The sequence below is a fragment of the Heloderma suspectum genome, chromosome 4 (assembly GCF_057233095.1).
Source record: "Heloderma suspectum isolate Gila_16-S chromosome 4, 16-S_ref, whole genome shotgun sequence".
In the NCBI taxonomy this organism is placed as follows: Eukaryota; Metazoa; Chordata; class Lepidosauria; order Squamata; family Helodermatidae; genus Heloderma; species Heloderma suspectum.
The window spans coordinates 166,870,884-166,889,392 of NC_139461.1; the positions used below are offsets into that span (position 1 = coordinate 166,870,884).

The following is an 18,509-nucleotide window of genomic DNA, read 5'->3' on the forward strand; positions in this document are numbered from 1 at the left end:
GGAACATGGGTGGGAGGTGCTGTTGCGCTTGTGTCCTGCTTGTGGGGTCCCCGTTGACAGCTGGCTGGCCCCTGTGTGAACAGAATGCTGGACTAGATGGACCCTTGGTCTGATCCAGCATGGCTCTTCTTATGTTCTTAACCTGGCACACAGCATGGTGTGGTTGGCTTCTAACCCACCCCACAACCCATGGCTTGTTGTAGGGGATGTGGGGTGAGTTAGAAGCCACCCCTGCTGTGCGCCGGGTTCGGACAACATGGCAACCTGCGACACGACGTGGGTAATTAGGTAAATGCTGGTCATGTGAGCAGCACGTGCAAGGGCAGGGGAAACAACCCAAACTGCATTGTTTCGCCCGCTGATTGTGCAAACCCGGCATCTACTACGTACCGCTCAAAAGAGCTCTGCTGGATGGCTACTTGAGGATGCAATGGAGTCAGCAAATAAGCCTTCTACATGGACATCACTGTCATGCAGTAGGCAAAATTATGTGCTGTTATTCATGTGCAGTCATCCTCACAGCCAGTCCTATGCCAAAGGCACTCTAGTCTTTGTCCAGCCTGTCTCCTCTCCCAAAGCTCTGTAGAAAACCATGGAGCCACGCAGGCTCCACAATGCCAGAGAGGGTGCTCAGGAGCCATTGATTTGGTCTGCACAATCACAAGCCACGGTGACTTGTTGTGAGCTGTGGTGGGTGCCAGGCATGATTTGTATAATCACCGCCCGGTCATGGCTTAACATCTTGTCTTAACTTGTGCAGCATGGCTTGTTAAGCAACCCTCAGATAATTCATGGGTTTATAAATAACCCACAGGTTCAGATGACACACTAAGCCATGGCCGGGCAGTGATTATGCAAATTGTGCCTTGCATGCACCAGGGCTCACAACAAACCACCATGGCTTGTTTAAGCCATGGCTTGTGAGTGTGTGAACTGTCCCATTGCATTGATAGCCTGCCTCACGTCACATTCCATAGCAAGACCAGGGTCTCAACAGGATCGTCAGTTCTAGCTCCTGGAAACTCCCCCACAGCATTCAAGAATCCCCCAGATTTCATATGTTTCTGGGGGTGGACAATTTTAATAGGTCCTCCACCTCTGCAGTGGGGGGCTGATGCTGTGAGCCCAAACTTCACCAGGAAGTGGTCTGACCACTTTCACGCCATTCACTTTGCCCTGCTCTTCTGGTAGCTTCATTCACATGCAGTCCAAAAGAGTGTGGGATCGCACTGTGGGGAAATGGTAGTGTCGCTAATGGTGGTCTGTATGCAGGTGTCCTCATTTAAAATTCTGAACCCTTTGTCAACACAACTGGGATGTTAACAGGACCAGTTTCAAACAACTAAAAGTCAATCTTAGAAACAGAAAAGTACAGGGTGATGTCTAGATTATTTTCAGGTTCCTTTCCCAGACCCACATTTTTGTGATTTGCAAAAAAAAATTAGCCTGAAACATTTTTGACTTGGCCAAAAATCTAATTATAACACTTTTTTTTAAAGGGAAAGAAAGATGGAAAGAAAAGATTCCCTTTTATGGAAATTGTCTTGCAACCCATTTTATTTACACGGATCAAGATTTCTCCTATCTATTATAAATCTACATTGTACAAAACACATGCAAACAAAAACTAACACAGCTCTTTGCCATGTGCATCTATATGGCTGAAAAGACAGCCCAGGGTGGTGGCTCAAACTGCAACCCTAATACCTGGCGACTCTAAGAACCAGTCTCTGTCAATCTTTGCAGTGCAGGAATTGGCTGATCACGATTCTTCATGTCATGAAGGGAATAAAAACAGACATGGGCTTTCCATAGCAAACAACGCCCCTTTTCCTTTTCCAGCGAAATAGAAAATATTTTCAGAATGAATGCTGCTCACTTTGGTTAAAAGGCAAGTGCCTCAGCAAAGCAGTCAGGCCCTTAACGCGGTCAAGGCAATCTTTATGCTATATGGCTTTCCGGCAGCAAACATGATGCACTCAGGTTTCCCAGGTCATATTTCCATAGGAAAGATGTCCACATTTCCACTTGGAAATACTAGCACAAAAATGTTCTGTGATGCCAAAGGCAAAATGTCCAGTTCGCAGGTCCAAGAAATACTAGCCCAGCCTATAGCTAACACTGGCCACTGGCTGCTGCTTCAGCACATCAGGAGTCCTTCCTTTGCAACCAACCGCTGCCGATGGATTTTGTCTTGCTGCAGCTCCTCGTGGTTTGGGTGCCAGAGTTTCAAGATGATTCTTTCGATATTGAGGGCGTAGACCGTGTGAGCAGGGACCACTTCTCGGTGGATCTACAGGTTACACATGAAGAAATCTTATCAGCAACAAATTCTGACAAATTAAAGAAACCAAATGCACAATTACAAGATGGGGGATAGGTGGCTCAACCATACTACAAGCGAGAAGGATCTTGGAATTGTTGGCGATCACAAGCTGAATATGAGCCAACAATGTGATGTGGCTGCAAAAAAGGCAAATGCTATTTGGGGCTGCAATAATAGAAGTGTAGCTTCCAAATCCTGGGAAGTACTAGTCCCCCTCTACTCAGCACTGGTTAGGCCTCATCTGGAGTACTGTGTCCAGTTCTGGGCACCACACTTTAAGAAGGATGCAGACAAGTTGTAGAGAGTTCAGAGGAGGGCAACAAAGATGATCAGGGGACTGGAAACAAAGCCCTATGAAGGGAGACTGAAAGAACTGGGCATGTTTAGCCGTGAGAAGAGAAGACTGAGGCGAGAGATGATAGCGCTCTTCAAGGACTTGAAAGGTTGTTACAGAGAAGAAGGCCAGCATCTCTTCTCGATCATCCCAAAGTGCAGGACACGGAATAATGGGCTCAAGTTACAGGAAGCCAGATTCTGGCTGAACATCAGGAGAAACTTCCTGACTGTTAGAGCAATACGACAATGGAACCAATGATCTAGGGAGGTGGTGGGCTCTCCCACACTGGAGGCATTCAAGATGAGGCGGGACAGCCACCTGTCAGGGATGCTCTGATTTGGATTCCTGCATTGAGCAGGGGGTTGGACTCGATGGCCTTGTAGGCCCCTTCCAACCCTACTATTCTAAGATACTATTCTAGGATACCTTAAATTGCCCACATTCTCCAACTGGAGCTAATTGTGCATGTCTCCATACATTTGCTTCATGTTTACACTTCATGAACTTTTATTGTATTGCACTTTTGGTGAACTCATGCAACAAACAGCGGGGGGTGGGGGGAGTAGAGAGAAAAAAACTTCTGAGTCTTGTGTTGATATAGGAGAGCTACATGGCTGGAACTAGTGGTGATATGGGAGCATATCATAACAACTGGGTGGGTGCTCCTCACTTTGTTGCTCTGGGATGGTCCCCCCTTGCTCACCAGTTCAGCAGCCAAATGGGTGGCCTTGCCCACTCCTTCCTCCAGCATGAGTGGGGCATCTGTCAACTATGCACTTAGAGGGAGAGATAGCGGAGCAGTGGGGAGAGAGATGGGTGACAAGAGGCAGTATGCACCAGGGATGGGGGAGTGGAGGAGACTCTCTGCTGATTGGTTAGGTAGGTGAGCAGGGCTGCAGGCCTCAAGTAATCAGGTTTTGCAGGCTTGATTATCTGCCTAACATGTATTAATTTTGTGTTTCCCAACCCCTTAATACCCAAGAAACCATATCTTTTCTGAATTAAAATTAGAAACGCATGTCACTTTAGCCATATATTTTTTTAAATCAGCTCCTAGAACAATGGGCAGGTATCCTCTTTGCAACCGTGGGATAGCACAGCTCATGCTGCCCCACAGCATCCCACCCTCCTCTTTGCCCAGTTACAGTCAAGAGGAACAGGATTATGACTTGAGGGTAATGGTGATGCTTGCAGGATTCCCCTGCATCTCCCAGCTATAATGCAGGCTGAGCAGGCCATCGGGGTGGGAATGGGATGCTGCATTCTTCACCAACAAGGGGCACAGAGTGGCGGATGCATCCAACATGGTGACTCAACTTTTCAAGACAGGCTTCAGCTCCTTTAACAGCATACGGTTTGGGTATTACTGCACTAAGAGCTGTGTAGTAGATTATGAGTTTGTGTTCTGCAATATGCATACCTACACAACTGCGTTTTGAAGGTCCTGTCCTGCCCAATGAGGCTTGGGATTCATAGACAAATGGCTGGGCAACGTATAAATGTCAGTAAAATCAGAGGTACATCGAGTGGGGAAGGGGCTGGGTTGCCTGGACCTCTGGGGCTGTACTAGGAAATCAAATTTAGTTCACTGGGCAATCTGAAACTTCCAAATACACCCTGGAGCTGTACACCTGCGCTCACACAGAAAAGAGCACACCCTCCCTACAGCTCCCTATTGGTGTTTTGTCAGAATCTCTCCCTGCTCTAGCCAAGCTAAGAAGTGGAACAGAAAGTTACCTGCAGTGCCTCAAAGAGGTCATACATGTTCACTGGTGGCAGAATTGCTGGTGAAGTGTCCCCAGAGCACGCGAGGAGGAGAGCTGCCTGCTGCTCCGCATCATCAGGAGGTAGATGGGAAGTGAGGTTTTGACCAGAAGGGGGTGCTAAACAGGCGGGAGGGCTACAAAAAGAAATATATGGGGGGTGAGGGGGTGGGAGAATTCAGCATTATATTTTGGAAAAGCAAGGGTGCCAGTTTGATTCTCTTTCCCAGTGCTGGTTCAGGCTTTGTCCTGAATACCAGTGTGCATTTTTAATTCAAAGCCTCTTGTAAAACTCATTTTGTCCAACCTATCTTCCAAACCTTTGAAGGACACAGGGGTCAGCCGGCTTTTTAGAGAGCCAGTGTGAGGTAGCCATGACACTTATAGGGCAACCTTGGGTTAGTCCCTATTTCCCAGCCCAACCTGCCATGCAGAGTTGTTGTGAGGATAAAAGGTGAAAACAGTGTACAGCACCTTGAGTTTCTTAGAAGAAAGGTGGGATGTACATTTAATAATTAAGGGCACAATCCTATGCAAGTTTAGGCAAAAAAAAAAGTCCTACAAGTCCCAGCTCTGCTGGCTGGGGAATGTTGGCAGTTGTAGGACCTTTTTCTGTCTAAATATGCATAAGATTGCACCCTAAATATGTTTTATCCATTTGTTTAGTCTTATCTAGCTATTCAGGGGCAAATTATAGAACCCGGTTTCGTTTGAGATAATTGCAACTAGAGCGCAAAAGCTTGGTTGCAGTATATGATTATTACAGATCAGCTTTAATATATAGCTGATCTGTTAAATGAGAAATAAACTAAGATGCAAGAATCTTATCACCTGAGTACTATTTCTTTTTTGTTATTGATTTATTTAAACAATAACAGAAAAACCCCTCCCTCCCTCCCAATTATACGTTTGATGGTACAAGACATACAATAATAAGCTCCTGACAGCTACTATTTCAAATGGCACAAGTAGTAGTGAACAAAGGAAATATCTGTACGTCAGCTGACCGCTGGAGAGGCCACTGAGGGCTCCAGTTCACAGCTGGAGAGAGACCACTGCTTGGGGAAAGGTCAACAGCATCTGTGGTACAGAAAGAAGCTTGCAACTTTTCCTCAGCCGACATTCTTCAAATGTTATGACGGGGCTTTTCCTTTAGGTTACATATAGCCTATACGTCTTATAGTTTATATTTCATATAAGTATTAAGCTCTTTTCAAAATATGAATAATACATGTGTGCAGGTAAACAACCAGACTCCCACTGTCTCCTTGAGTAGCACCAGGGTGAAATACAAAATGGTCATCATCCCCTATTGTCTCAAACCAAAATGTTAAGCATTGTATTTCCTCCTCCCTATCCTGTTGCCCCATAACTTTGCAAGGAATGACCTGCTAGTACTCAATCCCAGCCCTCTTTTTCAAAAAGGTGCTTTAAGTCCCAATTAGTCTAACTAGCCCATTCTTAATTGAGTTTTCATTGGATAATGTTATTCATCTCCTCCAGCCATTTTTCTTTTCTTTCCTTTCCTTTATATGTTGCATATTTGAGATGGCAAGCCTGTGGGCAGGGGTTTTTGTTTTTACCTTTTGTATGCTATCTAGTTTGTTTTAGGTTCTTCTTCTCATCATCATCATCATCATCTTTATCAATCATTATTTTTGCTGAAGTAGTTTTATCCAGTTCCTCAGCCAAAACGGCTTCTGGAGTAGCTTACATATAATCAGTAAAATGACAGTCCCTGCCTGCAGGCTATCTAAAAAGACATGACATGCAAGGAAAAAGGAATAGGGAGGGAAGAGGGAAAAAGTGGAGTCTTTCAGCAGATCTGGTGGAATGGTCCTGCTTTCCCTCTCATCTCCCTCAGCAGAGCCTGCTGTTCTCATATATTTTTCATACAGCTGTGCGCCCTCACCATTTATTTTTCATCCATGTCCTGGATAGTAATAACAGGTCAAACAGAACTGTGTTAAACCTCCCAAAGGTTGACTTCTTAAAGATTATGGGAAACTGTGCAGTCCCTTGTGTTCAACCACAAGGTACAGTTCATGGAAGTTTGGGATCTCGAGAGCGGATGAGCTATGCCATTCTTGCAGTTGTCTGACCAAACCCAGGGAAGCTCCCTCACAAGACCAAACTAAAACGTAGACCCGAGTCCCTTTTTATATTCTCTGTAAGCCTGTCATCCCCCCACCATATGACCATAGACAAGCCTGGAGCTGGAGCTGGGAGGGCTGTTACCAGTCACACAAGCTGTAGGAGGGCTTACTGAGAGTATATCAAAGGGTTCTGCCTAAATGTTAGCTCATTCTGCTGGGGAGCTTTTATTTTCATTTATCTAGATATTTAAATCCTGCTTTTCAAGACTTAGGCCTTCACAAACTGGCTTATAATATATAAAACAAGTAAGTTAAAACCAATGCAAATTCAATAAAAAACTACGATAGTAAGCAAACTCATAATCAAAGTAAAAACAGCATAAACAAACAAACAACCAACCAAACAAACACATAAAATCCAGAGAGCCAGAGCAAGGCATATACTAACTTAAACAGCAACAGAATCAAAAGCTTGAAAACAAAGTATTCAACTACTGGGGGAACATAAACAAAGAGGGAGCTAATCTAAGTTCTTGGGGTTGTGAGTTCCATAAACATGGTGCTGCCACAGAAGAAGCTATTTTGTGTGTCGCCACCAACCACACCTCCAAAGGCAATAACAGACACCAGCTAATCCTAATGGACAGGCAGATTCTTATGGGAGGAGATGGTCCCTCACACAGCTTGTTCCCAATCCATAAAGGAAGATGGTTCAGAAGGACACCATAGTTTTTGGTACCGAAAGCCGCTGCCAGATCCAGCAGAACCAACACTCTCCCTGTCCCAATTCCCAGCGCAGATAATCACTTAGGGCAGCTAAGGCTGTTTCCATCTCAAAACCAGGCCTGAAACCCGACTGAGATGGGTCAAGATAATCAGTTTCATCCAGAAATTCTTGGAGTTGCAGTTGGGTTCCTACCACACCAAACTTGGTCAGAGAAATTCAGAGATGCATGGTTCCCTTGCTTCTAAGATTCAGAAGCTGCCTTGAGCTGTGCCCTGTTGTCTTGCATAAGGACGGCACAGTTCCTTGGAGCCTTAAAACTCAGCCTTTGGGTGCATTTACACAGCTCTGTTGGAGTTGTCATTGTCTAGGATTTTGATGAAAGTTTAAGGGGGTGTCACCGCAAGCACTTTTCAACAGAAATGAAAGTAAAAACAAATGATTGGGGGGGGGGGGGCCTCAGTTCTATTAAAAATATAGGACCAGCAACAATTCATAACACTTAATAAATTACATTAACAAAAATTGGCACTATGCAAAAGATGAGAATAAAACCATGCCTAGAGGCTAACAACCTGAAACAGACAATACAAAAAGAAAAAGGAAGAGAAGAAAAAAAATCTGGAGGATCATCAACCATTTTCATTTTCATGGAATTCTGCAAACATCTATATTTTGACATGAAAACTGAAATTCATGAAAATTTGGCTAACTGCTAATTTTTAAACCTTTGATTAATGTTACTACTATAATTCTGTGCATTAAAAGCAGGTATTTCCTCACCATTCAGTTAAATTATTGTAAGCAATTACACTGTTCTTCAGATAAGGCTGTGGATTGACGTTGCTTCCAAAGGCGTATTTGAAGTGGCCGTCTCTCAGGCGGTAGGCCTTCCTCCTTGATATTATAGATGTAAGGATATCCTTGAGATGTTTCTGCAGGGACAAACCATATTTATTACCACTGAAGAGCATCCTAGAAAGTGTGAAATGTTACTAAGCATGATTTTCAGTTCCTGTCATATCATTATTGCATTGTAAATCCTGTGTTAGGCAGCAGGGGTCTCAAACTGGAAATTCCAGTGGCCATGCTCCAATGTTTTACCTCCTGCACCATAAAGCCTGCCAAAAAAATTGCGGGTTAAACTGTTATCCAAAGCTGCCACCTAAATAGCATTAGATCCCCACCGGCTGACTCGATACCTGGTCAGGTGAGCCAGGGTACCAATGCATCTCATATAGCCTGCTCTGGTCCTGCACCACTGGTCTGCTAGCGCAGGGGTCCCCAACCCCCGGGCCTGTTAGGAACCGGGCCATACAGGAGGAGGTGAGCGGTGGACGAGCGTCCCTGTTCTTCAAGTAATAGGCTACATAAATCTTTACGTAGGCTATTACTGCAAAGAACAGGGACGCAAATGGCATAGCAGGCGCCATTTGCGTTCTTGTTCTTTGCAGTAATAGGCTACATAAAGATTTACGTAGCCTATTACTTGAAGAACAGGGACGCATATGGTGTCAGCTATGCCGGACGCCATTTGTGTCCGCAGTCTGGGTGCAGCGGGTGGACAGCAGCAGACGTACCCAGACCAGCCACCAGGTAGGTTCTGTCCCGGGGGGATTTCAGGGGGTGGCGGGGGGTAGTAATAATAATAGAAATGAAGTACAGAATAAATGTAATTCACTTACATTTAACCATCCCCCCCGGTCCATGGAAAAATTGTCTTCCACGAAACCGGTCCCTGGTGCCAAAAAGGTTGGGGACCACTGTGCTAGCAAGAAGACGCTGCCAGATTAAGTATCAGGACCTCCAGCAGCCTGGAATCAAACCCCTAAGGAGGGGTTGGCTAGCTACATTGCACCAGCAGCACTGGAAACTGACCAAGACCCCAGGATTGTGACTGCATCTGAGCCTGTTGGATTGGAGATCCTTTAGCCAGGGACGCCTGGATTTGGAGTCCATACCTCAGAACCTGCAGCCACCACAAGGAAATATCTCCCCCCACACCAAGGACCCTCCTGGGCAGGCTCACCAGTGCAGGCAGCAAGCCTGGAAGGAATGGTCGGAGAGGAGGAGTGCTGGGCTCCAAGCCAGAGGCCTGCCCCTCTAAGGTCTTCTCCTCTCCAAGGAAAGGACAGAGCCTGGGAGTGTGATCTGGTCCTAGAGGAATACAAGGCTTCAGGTCAGTCCTAGACCTTGTTGGAGCAAGTTGCTCACTTGGAGCTCTTCATGATGCTGCAACTACAGGCTAGCTCGCTCCATCATGCCCTGTGGGCTTCTTGCCAAGGGCAGTACTAGATGCCAAGCTTCTGCGCACCTTCCTTCCTCAAAGAAGCTGCTCTATCTGGAACCTGACCATTTGCCTGCCTAGCCTAAGCTACTTGTCTCTGGCTCCAATCTGCCTACTCGTTGCTGCTTCTGGAACCCAACCTTTGTCTGACTTAGACAAAGCCATTTGCCTTGGCCCTTCCCCTGGATGATGGTTTGCTCCCTCCTGGCCACAGGATCCTGATCCCTTGGGACACTGACCCCAGCTAGCCCTGACATACTGTATTCTCATCATCCCATACTCTCATCAAAAATCCCAACCCTATGTCAAGGAAGTTAAAACAGAAAAAAAATGCAAAGGACAATTAATTATGCAAATAGTTTTCATGAAATAGTTGTTTTTGTATCACACGCTTGAGGTTTTGCACAATTTTTGTGTGTGGCAAGCCTGTGACAGCATGAGGAAATAAGTGAGCAGCAGTTGTATATTGGCAGAGACTATCAAGGAGATTCAGAAGTTCTAACCCATTGAATACTGAGAGATAAGTTAGACATGATGGGGACAGCCATATTTGCTCATTCATGTCTGTCGTGTTCAACTACAAAGTCAGGGAGGGGGAGAAACAGTAGAGCAGGAGTCGCGAACCTTTTTGAGCCTGTAGGCACATTTGAATTTTTGAGAAAATGTTGTAGGCATCTTCACAAAATGGCTTCCATGGGGCAGGGGAGCCACAACAAGGCTGCCACAGGGTGTGGGCAATCACAAATTTATTGCTGCAACAAAACATCCATTTCATAAAAAGGCAAACTGCTGAGGCTAAAAAATAAAATATGCACACTCCTTTGAACCCACAGTTCTCACTCTCCCCCGCTCTGGATCACCCCCACCTTGCTGCCTTTCCCAGTTCTTCTCCTGACCCACCTCCCTCCAGTCCAGTCCAGTCCAGTCCAGTCCCAGAAGTGCCTGAAAGCAATGGTGAATGAGTAGTGAAGAACCATGGAGAACAGAACAGAAGACAAGGCAGCCCCCGTGCACATGATTTATGTGCACTACAGCCCTGCTGATCTTTGGATCACGGCAAATATCTGCATGTTTGCCAACATACCTTATACTATGTTTTACTATTTCATTGTATTTTATGGTTTTAAGTTTTGTTCTGTGAACGACCCAGAGAGTTTTGGCTGATGGGCAGTATGTATGTATGTATGTATGTATAAACAAACAAACAAACAAAACTTACAAACATAAGAGCAAAAACTTTCTTTAAAAGCAAAAAATGTTGAGGTTCTCAGAAACCCAAGGCAGGTAAATCAGCCTTTGTAGCAGAACCAGACATGGTAGCATCTAGGGCAACATTAGGTGCTATATAAATGATAAGCACCAGTTTGTGTGTAAACAGAGTTACAGAGAGAAGACAGCCTGCCTTGGCCATACAGTGAGAAAATAAACACCAACATTAATATAATAGCAGAGAGTGTATTTTTGTTTGTTTGTTACATGGACATCTGCTTTCTTTTTATCTCTACAGGGATAGGAAGCAAATCCAGAAATTTATTCTACTTCTACACTGTACACAAAACCCTGAGTTTTCTTCCTGCAATAGAACCAGGACCACAGTTGTTATTCTGTGTTATCTCACCTCCACAGCATAGACAACAACTGTCACTGCATCTTCAGTGACATTATCCAGGCCATGCTCATAAGCGGTGACAATCATCCTTCCCTCCAGCTGGCCCCAAGTGGGAAGCATCATCGTCTGTGAACAAAGCTTCAGATCATCATCTTCTTGGGGGTCCTTAGCTACAAACTGCTGGGCTCCTGACAATGGATTCTGAGGCTGGAACCGGTGCTGTAAATATAACAGTACATTTCAGTCACTGAGCCTACAACACTGAGTGAGATTAAATAATGTATTGTTTGGACATAAGAATCTGCTGCACATCTTTATTTCACTTATCGTAGCAGCCTTTTTATGATACAGGTCACATTAATCAGGGCTTCATGTGTGCTGCGATTCTACAGAAGTAAAACAAAAAAAGCACATAGTGTGGTATCCTGCTTCCTGGTGACCCCAGCTTGCTTTCTTGCTTCCTCCCCCGCCCCCTCCCTCTTCTTCAGGAAGTTTCTAGCCCTCATGGCTGCAAAGATATGTTTGAAACTGTATGGACAAGGCCTGCAAACCAAACTAGAGAGGTGGCGGAAGTCTTTCTAATGCCTGGGGTGTCAAACATAGCTCCTTCTCCCTCCCTATAACTAGGAAAACCAGAATAGTAAAAATGCAGAAAAACTGCAAATTTGCAGAATTTATATAGGTTGCTGATTTTCACTTTTCTTGATTTTCTTGGTAAGAGATGGTGGATTTAGTTACACTATCTTAACTGAAATCCATAGGCCACCAACTTGGGGTTGAAGAACTGAAGAGAATGCCTTTCCCATATGACTCCTGCTCCATGCTCTGAAGTCACCATCTGAGGGCCTGCTCTGGCAGCCACTGCCTAGTCAGGCCAGAAGATGGTGGTAAGAAGCAGGACCAGTTCAGTGTCAGCACTGTCATTGTGCAACTCCCTGCGCAAAGAGATCTGTCAAGCTAGCTCTCCTCTTGGCAGCTAGTCCAGGTGGCTAGCAAAAGCAGTTTTTCATCTTGGAAAGCATCTGAAAGTCTTAGCGGAATTGCTGCTTAATCATGTTGCAATTTTTTAGAATGTTTGTTAAATAGATTTGTTCCTTTTCAAATGAGTTTATCCTAATTTTATTACTATTTATGAAATTTATAAACTGACTTCAGGATTTGTTTGGGTAAAAAAAATCTAATAAAACAAAGAAAAATATCATGTTTCTACTTGGCTGCTCCCCTGGTGATTTTCACTGAACACCACTCATTTTATGTCCTATCTATAACAAAGACTCTGCATGTGCATTACACCAAAATTTCAGCTGACATGAAGCTGATATCGCTCTTCATTAATCTCACTTTCATTCTTTTTAAAAGCCATATTTCCAAATCTTCATTTTTATGGAGTAAGGCTCAGAATTATTCAGACAGTACCAAGAGATGCCTCAAAAACCAGAAGGGTCAAAGCAGGGCATGGTGCGCTTGTGAGGAAGGCCTTTCATAGCTCACACATCCCTCTTCTGGGTTTATTGCTTCTTGCCATACTGACCCCTACTGGCTACCCAAGTCTCAATTTCCATGCTATCTCCATTCTGTTTTCTTCCTTCCCTTTCCTATACCACCCAAGCCCTTGTAAATGCCTTGAACATTTCTTAGAAATACTTATTTTAAGCAATTATATTATGCAAATAAGGTAAAGGTGTGCAAATTCCCTAACTTATATAACACATTACAGAGTGGTGGAGAAACATTTTGGAGAATTCCCTAAAATGACACCACATGTTATATGAAGTGTCCCACGTGGCTGCTGCCCAAAATGGCAGCCCTCTTTGAGTTCTCCCCTTCTGCTCTCTAACATCACTATGTTAAGACTTTCCACACCTCTGCTCCTCATCACTGGTGGAGATGTGGAAATGGACAGTGTGGTGATGCTGGGACACATGGTAAATTGTACTAAGTGTTATGGAGGGGGAGCGGGGAACTTGACACGGGGCTGCTGCTTATGCTGGCAACTTTGCATTTCTCATAACACTGAATTCCAGCCTCTAGCCTCAGTTCACTAATTCCCTGTTTCTTGTGCAAGTAGGAAAAGACAAACTTACATCAAACTTCTGCCGAACAGAAGAAAACTTTTTCTTCCCTTTGGGCTTGCCAGGTTTTGTTGCAGAACCTCCTGTCCATGGCAGAGAGCCAGCACCCTCTGGAAACAGGAAAGAAGAAAAGAGCAGCACTTAGATTTAGCAAGGACATCCATTGTACCTGTCCAATTTAAATGCATTTCAGCTGCAATTGTATGGTTTCCGTTTCACAAGACCAGCCATCCTGGCCATCACCCAGCCACTGCCTATCAAAAGTACCAGAGGTTACTTATGCTCAGATAAGTATTTTAATTTTTGCTCCAGCACTCATCACTTTTTAAATGTTCCTGTATTTAAAATGTCATTTGTTGTCAGGCAGGTTTGCTGCTCAAGCAAAATTAAAACACCCAGCAACACATGCAGATCTCTGAACCACAGCCAATGGATAAAATCCAACGTACGTCCTACTTAGAGTAGACCCTTGAAATGAATCGGATTTAAGTTAGTTATGACTAACCTAAGTCCCATTCATTTCAAGTAGGGCTTATGTTGGATTTTACCCAATATCTTTAGAGGGCAAGCCTATGTCCCCTAGACAGGAGATAGGATTTTTTGGTTTCCCAGCTATGAGCTCGTAGACAGTGCTATGAGCTCGTAGCCGTGAAACCATGCTCCCGGCCTCCTCCCCTGCTCCATCATAGCTTGCGCGGAGAGAACCACACCGCCGCTGCCTCTGTGCTCACAGCACGGAGGGGTGAAAACAGGGCATTCCTGGGGAGGGGATGCGAGAAGACCACGGAAGCTGTTTTAGCCCCGTTCCGTCCCCCTCCCTGAAGCTGCTCTAGCACATGGCAGCTGCACGCATGGAGGGAATCCTCTCCTCCGTGCTGCTTTTGCCCTGCATTGGATAGGCGCTCACCTCCAACTTCAGGGGTGGTCAGAGGCACCCATCTGTCTCTACAGGATTGCACCCTTAGACTGTGTTCTTTGGAGAAAAGACTCACTTTTTATTATGTATTTATACATTATTTACAACAGTGGGGCCCCAAACTGGTTATAAGATACAGAAAAAATGGTACACTTTAAAAGAACACTTCTCTTGGCTTGATATATTGGTTTGTCTGGACAGCTAATATCAGAGATGTGGGAATTGTATTTTTCATATACATAATAGATATCAGCCATTTCATTATAAAATAAAAGTATAAATAAAAGCAAACTGAAACCATCCAGCTTAAAAGTTTGGAGTGCTCCTACCAAGAGACACTGGCATAGCCACAGGTACCACCTTCCCCGTCCTCCTTTGGACTGTCCACAGTACAGTTCTTCGTGCCACTGCTGGCACATGACATGAAGGAACTCCATACTGTTGTCCACGGGTGGCTAACCTGTGGCACCGATGCCACAACGGGGACAGGCAGCCAGAATCTGCAGCACATCTGGATGGCACCGGAAGGGCCTAGCTATGGCAGAGTCAGGCTCACAACCATGCCAGCCTTTCCTACACTGTGCTGCCTCTTGCATGCTCCCAGCTCACTAGGCCAGAGGGAAACACACAACAAGGCACATGTGTGTGGTATTGTGTGCGTGTGGGTATCCTAGAGGAGTGAACCTCATATTTTTCAGCTTTGCTTGTGGCACGTTTGCGCTAAATGTTGGCCATGACTGATGTAGCCCATCTCATTACTGCAAAGGGTGCTTGTTTCTTGGTGATGTTTTGAAGTTTATCACAACGTTTGACAATGTAGGGAACAGAGCAGGGTTAATCTGAAGGAGCGCGGCTGACAGAAAGCAGGGGTGAGGAGAACCAGCTGACAACTACGGGGATTTCCTACCACAACGCCACCACTAAATATGGGAAACGTGCTACGGACATGGAAAAGCAATACTAAGAAAGTGAACGTGGGTCTCAGTGATCCCTGCGTGATAAATAGGCAGTGATAGTGGTAGAGAGAGATGCTAAATCTCCAATTTTCTGCAGGGGACAAAGCAAGAGCATTTTCGAACCTCTTAACTCATATAACCGTTTCTGTATTTCCCTCTATCCAAGGTAGGTTGAAATTATTTTGGCACTCTCTCACTTGAGTCAAAGAAACAAGAGGAAATAGACAGCTTCTCTTACAACCTCCAATGAGGATTGTAAGCAGTTTCATAAAAGGCCTGATTGCTATTCTAATCCTTCTTTGCTATCTGAAGAACCTCCGGAGAATGTTCCATTGTGTCTGTAGACAAACGTGTTACACTGGATGGGGCCAGGATCACGTCTCCTTAAGCATTCAGGATTAGAGTTGTGGCTGATAAGATTTTTGAAAAATAAGATTAAAAAAAAGTTCTAAGGCTGCAATCCCACGCACACTGACTTGGAAACAACAGGACATAGTGTCAAGTCAATGTGCTTATGAGTGCTCCCCTCCCCTATCCTGGCTGCTTCTCACGTATACAAAGTTGCTTTTATTTATTTATTTAAAACATTTGCATACCACCCTATATCATTAAGATCTCAGGGCGGTGTACAGATAAAATCAATTTAAGCAGTATAAAACAATAAATAATTAAACACCTAAAAACATATTAAACCATTAAAAAGTGAATACCAATTAAATCTAAAACAATAAAACAGTTAAAACAGTGTGTTACTTTAGGAAATGCATTTAGCTCTCAACGACTTTGGTAAAAAGCCATGTTTTTCCTTGGCACTGAAATGAGACCAATGTCTGTGCCAATCGGGCCTCCAAGGGGAGGGCATTCCACAACTGGGGTGCCACAGCAGAGAAGGCCCTCGCCCACGTCCCACCATAGTGTATGTCTCGCACTGGTGGGATGCAGAGGAGGGCCCCTCCAACAGATCTCAGTTCTTGGGCAGGCATATGCTTTACTGTACACCAGCTCTGCTAAGTCCAAGATACCAGCTCTGCTAAGTCCAAGGTAAGGTTTTCTGTTCTTGAGGCAAGCAAGACATGGGCAGCCAAGCCTGTGGCTTGAAGCTAGTTACTCTGGTCAGGCCTCTTAGCCCACTGTAATGCATCACCTAGGTTGTCATCCAAGCCAAGGTTCTTGTCTGGCATCAGTAGGCCATCACACCCCAAGAGTAGCAGCACCAGGGTGGGAATGGGACCCGAGACCACAATATGCTTGGGGAACCAAAAGGATTGCCAGATCAGCAATCTAGAGAATATTTTTTACTGTTAAATTGGCCAACACAGCCAGTGAGGCAGGAGATAGCACTGGGTCACTGCTGAGCAGCAACTGAAGGGGAAGAGCACCCCAGCTTCTTACTGGTGGGCACAGAGAAGCAACCAGTAACACTCAGAACCACCTCCAGGCCTTTTATCTGCTTGATTGGTCATGGGGTACCCAGGAAACAGGTCACACCTGGCCATGCAGCTGCTTGTCAGCCATTCATTCCATTACTTACGAGCCACCAATGATGGGGGTGTGTGTATGCCATTGGCTGTACTTCCTGAATGGGTAGTGCCCCACTTTTGTCAAACCCCTTGAATTACAGCTGAAAGTCCTGACTTCATTCCATCTGGGTGTGTTTCCTTTCAGCTTCAATGTGGTGGTGTACAGAGGCCAACTGCCAAAACCGTTATCCTTGTTCCAATATTTCTGGCCCTGACTGTATGCATGACACTGATCCAGTTTAATTTAACACCACTTTTCAATGTTCTGATAAGGCATTAAGGGATCGCTCCTTACTGCTGTTCACCAGTTGCCCAAGTACTCCTTCCCACCCCACTTTTTCGACCAAATTAAAGATAAAATAACTCTCCAGATTGCTGATTTGGCAACATGTGGTATTACACATAAGAACTGTGTGTTGCCAACCTGAGGTTTGTTTTGGTCGGTGGCAGCTGGCGCTAACTGAGGGTGGTGGAGCAGACGGCAGGGTCACGAGAGCCAAAGGGTAGAGCAGTCCTTTGAATCCCCAACAGCCCACAGCACAGAAAGAGGACTCTGACACACACGAAGATTGAGATCATAAGTGCAAAGCAGGGGAAGGGGCACAATCCACACAACAGTGCTCCTTGTTCCAACAACAACTCCCATTGCACAGAGAATCAGAAGTGGGAGAGGGGGATCCAGAAAGCCACACAAAATCATCGTCATCCTCATCCATTGCAACCCATTGCAAAAGGGACAATGAGAGTGCAAAGCTGTCAAAGCCACACAAAAGATAATATTTGGGTCCCAGCAGCAAGTTCTGAGAGCACCCAAAATCCACCCCTTCGCATGCCTACCACAAAGCACCCCCATACCATAACGCTACATATCTATTCAGAACAGTGAGAAGCAGCATAGTACAAAAATCCAGCTGATGCATGTCTACTAAATCAAGTGATTTTAAGCTCATGGAGTGACTTGTGTGTTTTGCCATTTTAGTTTTTAAGCCTGATGGCGGGGCCCGGCTCTTTTTTTATTGATGTGAGCTGCTTTGGGAGACAATAATCATCTGAAAAGCAGGATAAAAAGGCAGCAAATAAATAAATAAGTGCAAAACAATGCTGGTGGGGAAATCCATTCACTCCAGGCAGAGATTCATGCATCCCAATTACACACACTCACCCCAGTGATACACAGATGTGGACAAACACACACTAGAAATACACACCCTGCAAACACATGTGCACACCCAGCCACCCCACACAGAGAAGACACACACAGAAGAAACACACACGCACAAATTCCATTCAAACAGATACACAGCCACTCAGCCAACACCCCACATGCAGGACACACACCCAACAGACACAGGTGCCTAGCCACCGCCCCCCATAGAACTCACACAAACCCCATTCCCCCACAGAAGATATACACACACACTCCATTCACAGAAACACACACACCCCATTCACAGACACACACACACCACCTACACAGAACACACACACATACCCCATTCATACATGGCTTTCCTCCCCATCTTCCACTGACCGATCGACCTAATTCCCCCCTCCCTGCTGCTAGGGATGCTGCTTTCTGATGCTGCGCTAGTCCTCTGCAATACAGGGCAGACACTGGAGCAATGAGGGATTTTGGTTGTTCACAGTTAGCCAGAATAGGCTTGGATGCCCAGCTCACAAAGGAAAAATCTGGCTCCTGCACAGGCACAGGACACCCAAATGTATCCATTTATGGGAGGCAGGGAAAGCGTTCCTGACATATGCTCTGCCTTCCCTGCCCCTTCTGAAATGCTCTGCTGGAGAAACATTCTGGGAGTGTGCAGGTACCACATACTATGGCTTTCTTTACACAGAGTTTTTATCTTGCGATTGAGATTGCTCCTTCACAGTGAGGCCATGTCCC

The 18,509-nt window shown here is 45.2% G+C and overlaps 1 protein-coding gene across 2 annotated transcripts in view; it reads right to left on the reverse strand.

Annotated features, from left to right (window-relative positions):
• Positions 1 to 1,459: 1,459 nt before the first annotated feature.
• The window catches only part of TADA1 (transcriptional adaptor 1), a 33,261-nt gene continuing 16,211 nt past the window's right edge, over positions 1,460 to 18,509 (reverse strand). For both annotated transcript variants that reach the window (XM_084851152.1, XM_084851151.1), the window contains exons 4-8: positions 13,227 to 13,324; positions 11,152 to 11,361; positions 8,030 to 8,181; positions 4,401 to 4,563; positions 1,460 to 2,293 (exon numbers count right to left, since the gene is read on the reverse strand). In XM_084851152.1, coding sequence (XP_084707278.1) covers positions 2,141 to 2,293; positions 4,401 to 4,563; positions 8,030 to 8,181; positions 11,152 to 11,361; positions 13,227 to 13,324 — 776 coding nt within the window. In that variant the 3' untranslated portion in view covers positions 1,460 to 2,140. The remainder of the gene's footprint in view (positions 2,294 to 4,400; positions 4,564 to 8,029; positions 8,182 to 11,151; positions 11,362 to 13,226; positions 13,325 to 18,509) is intronic.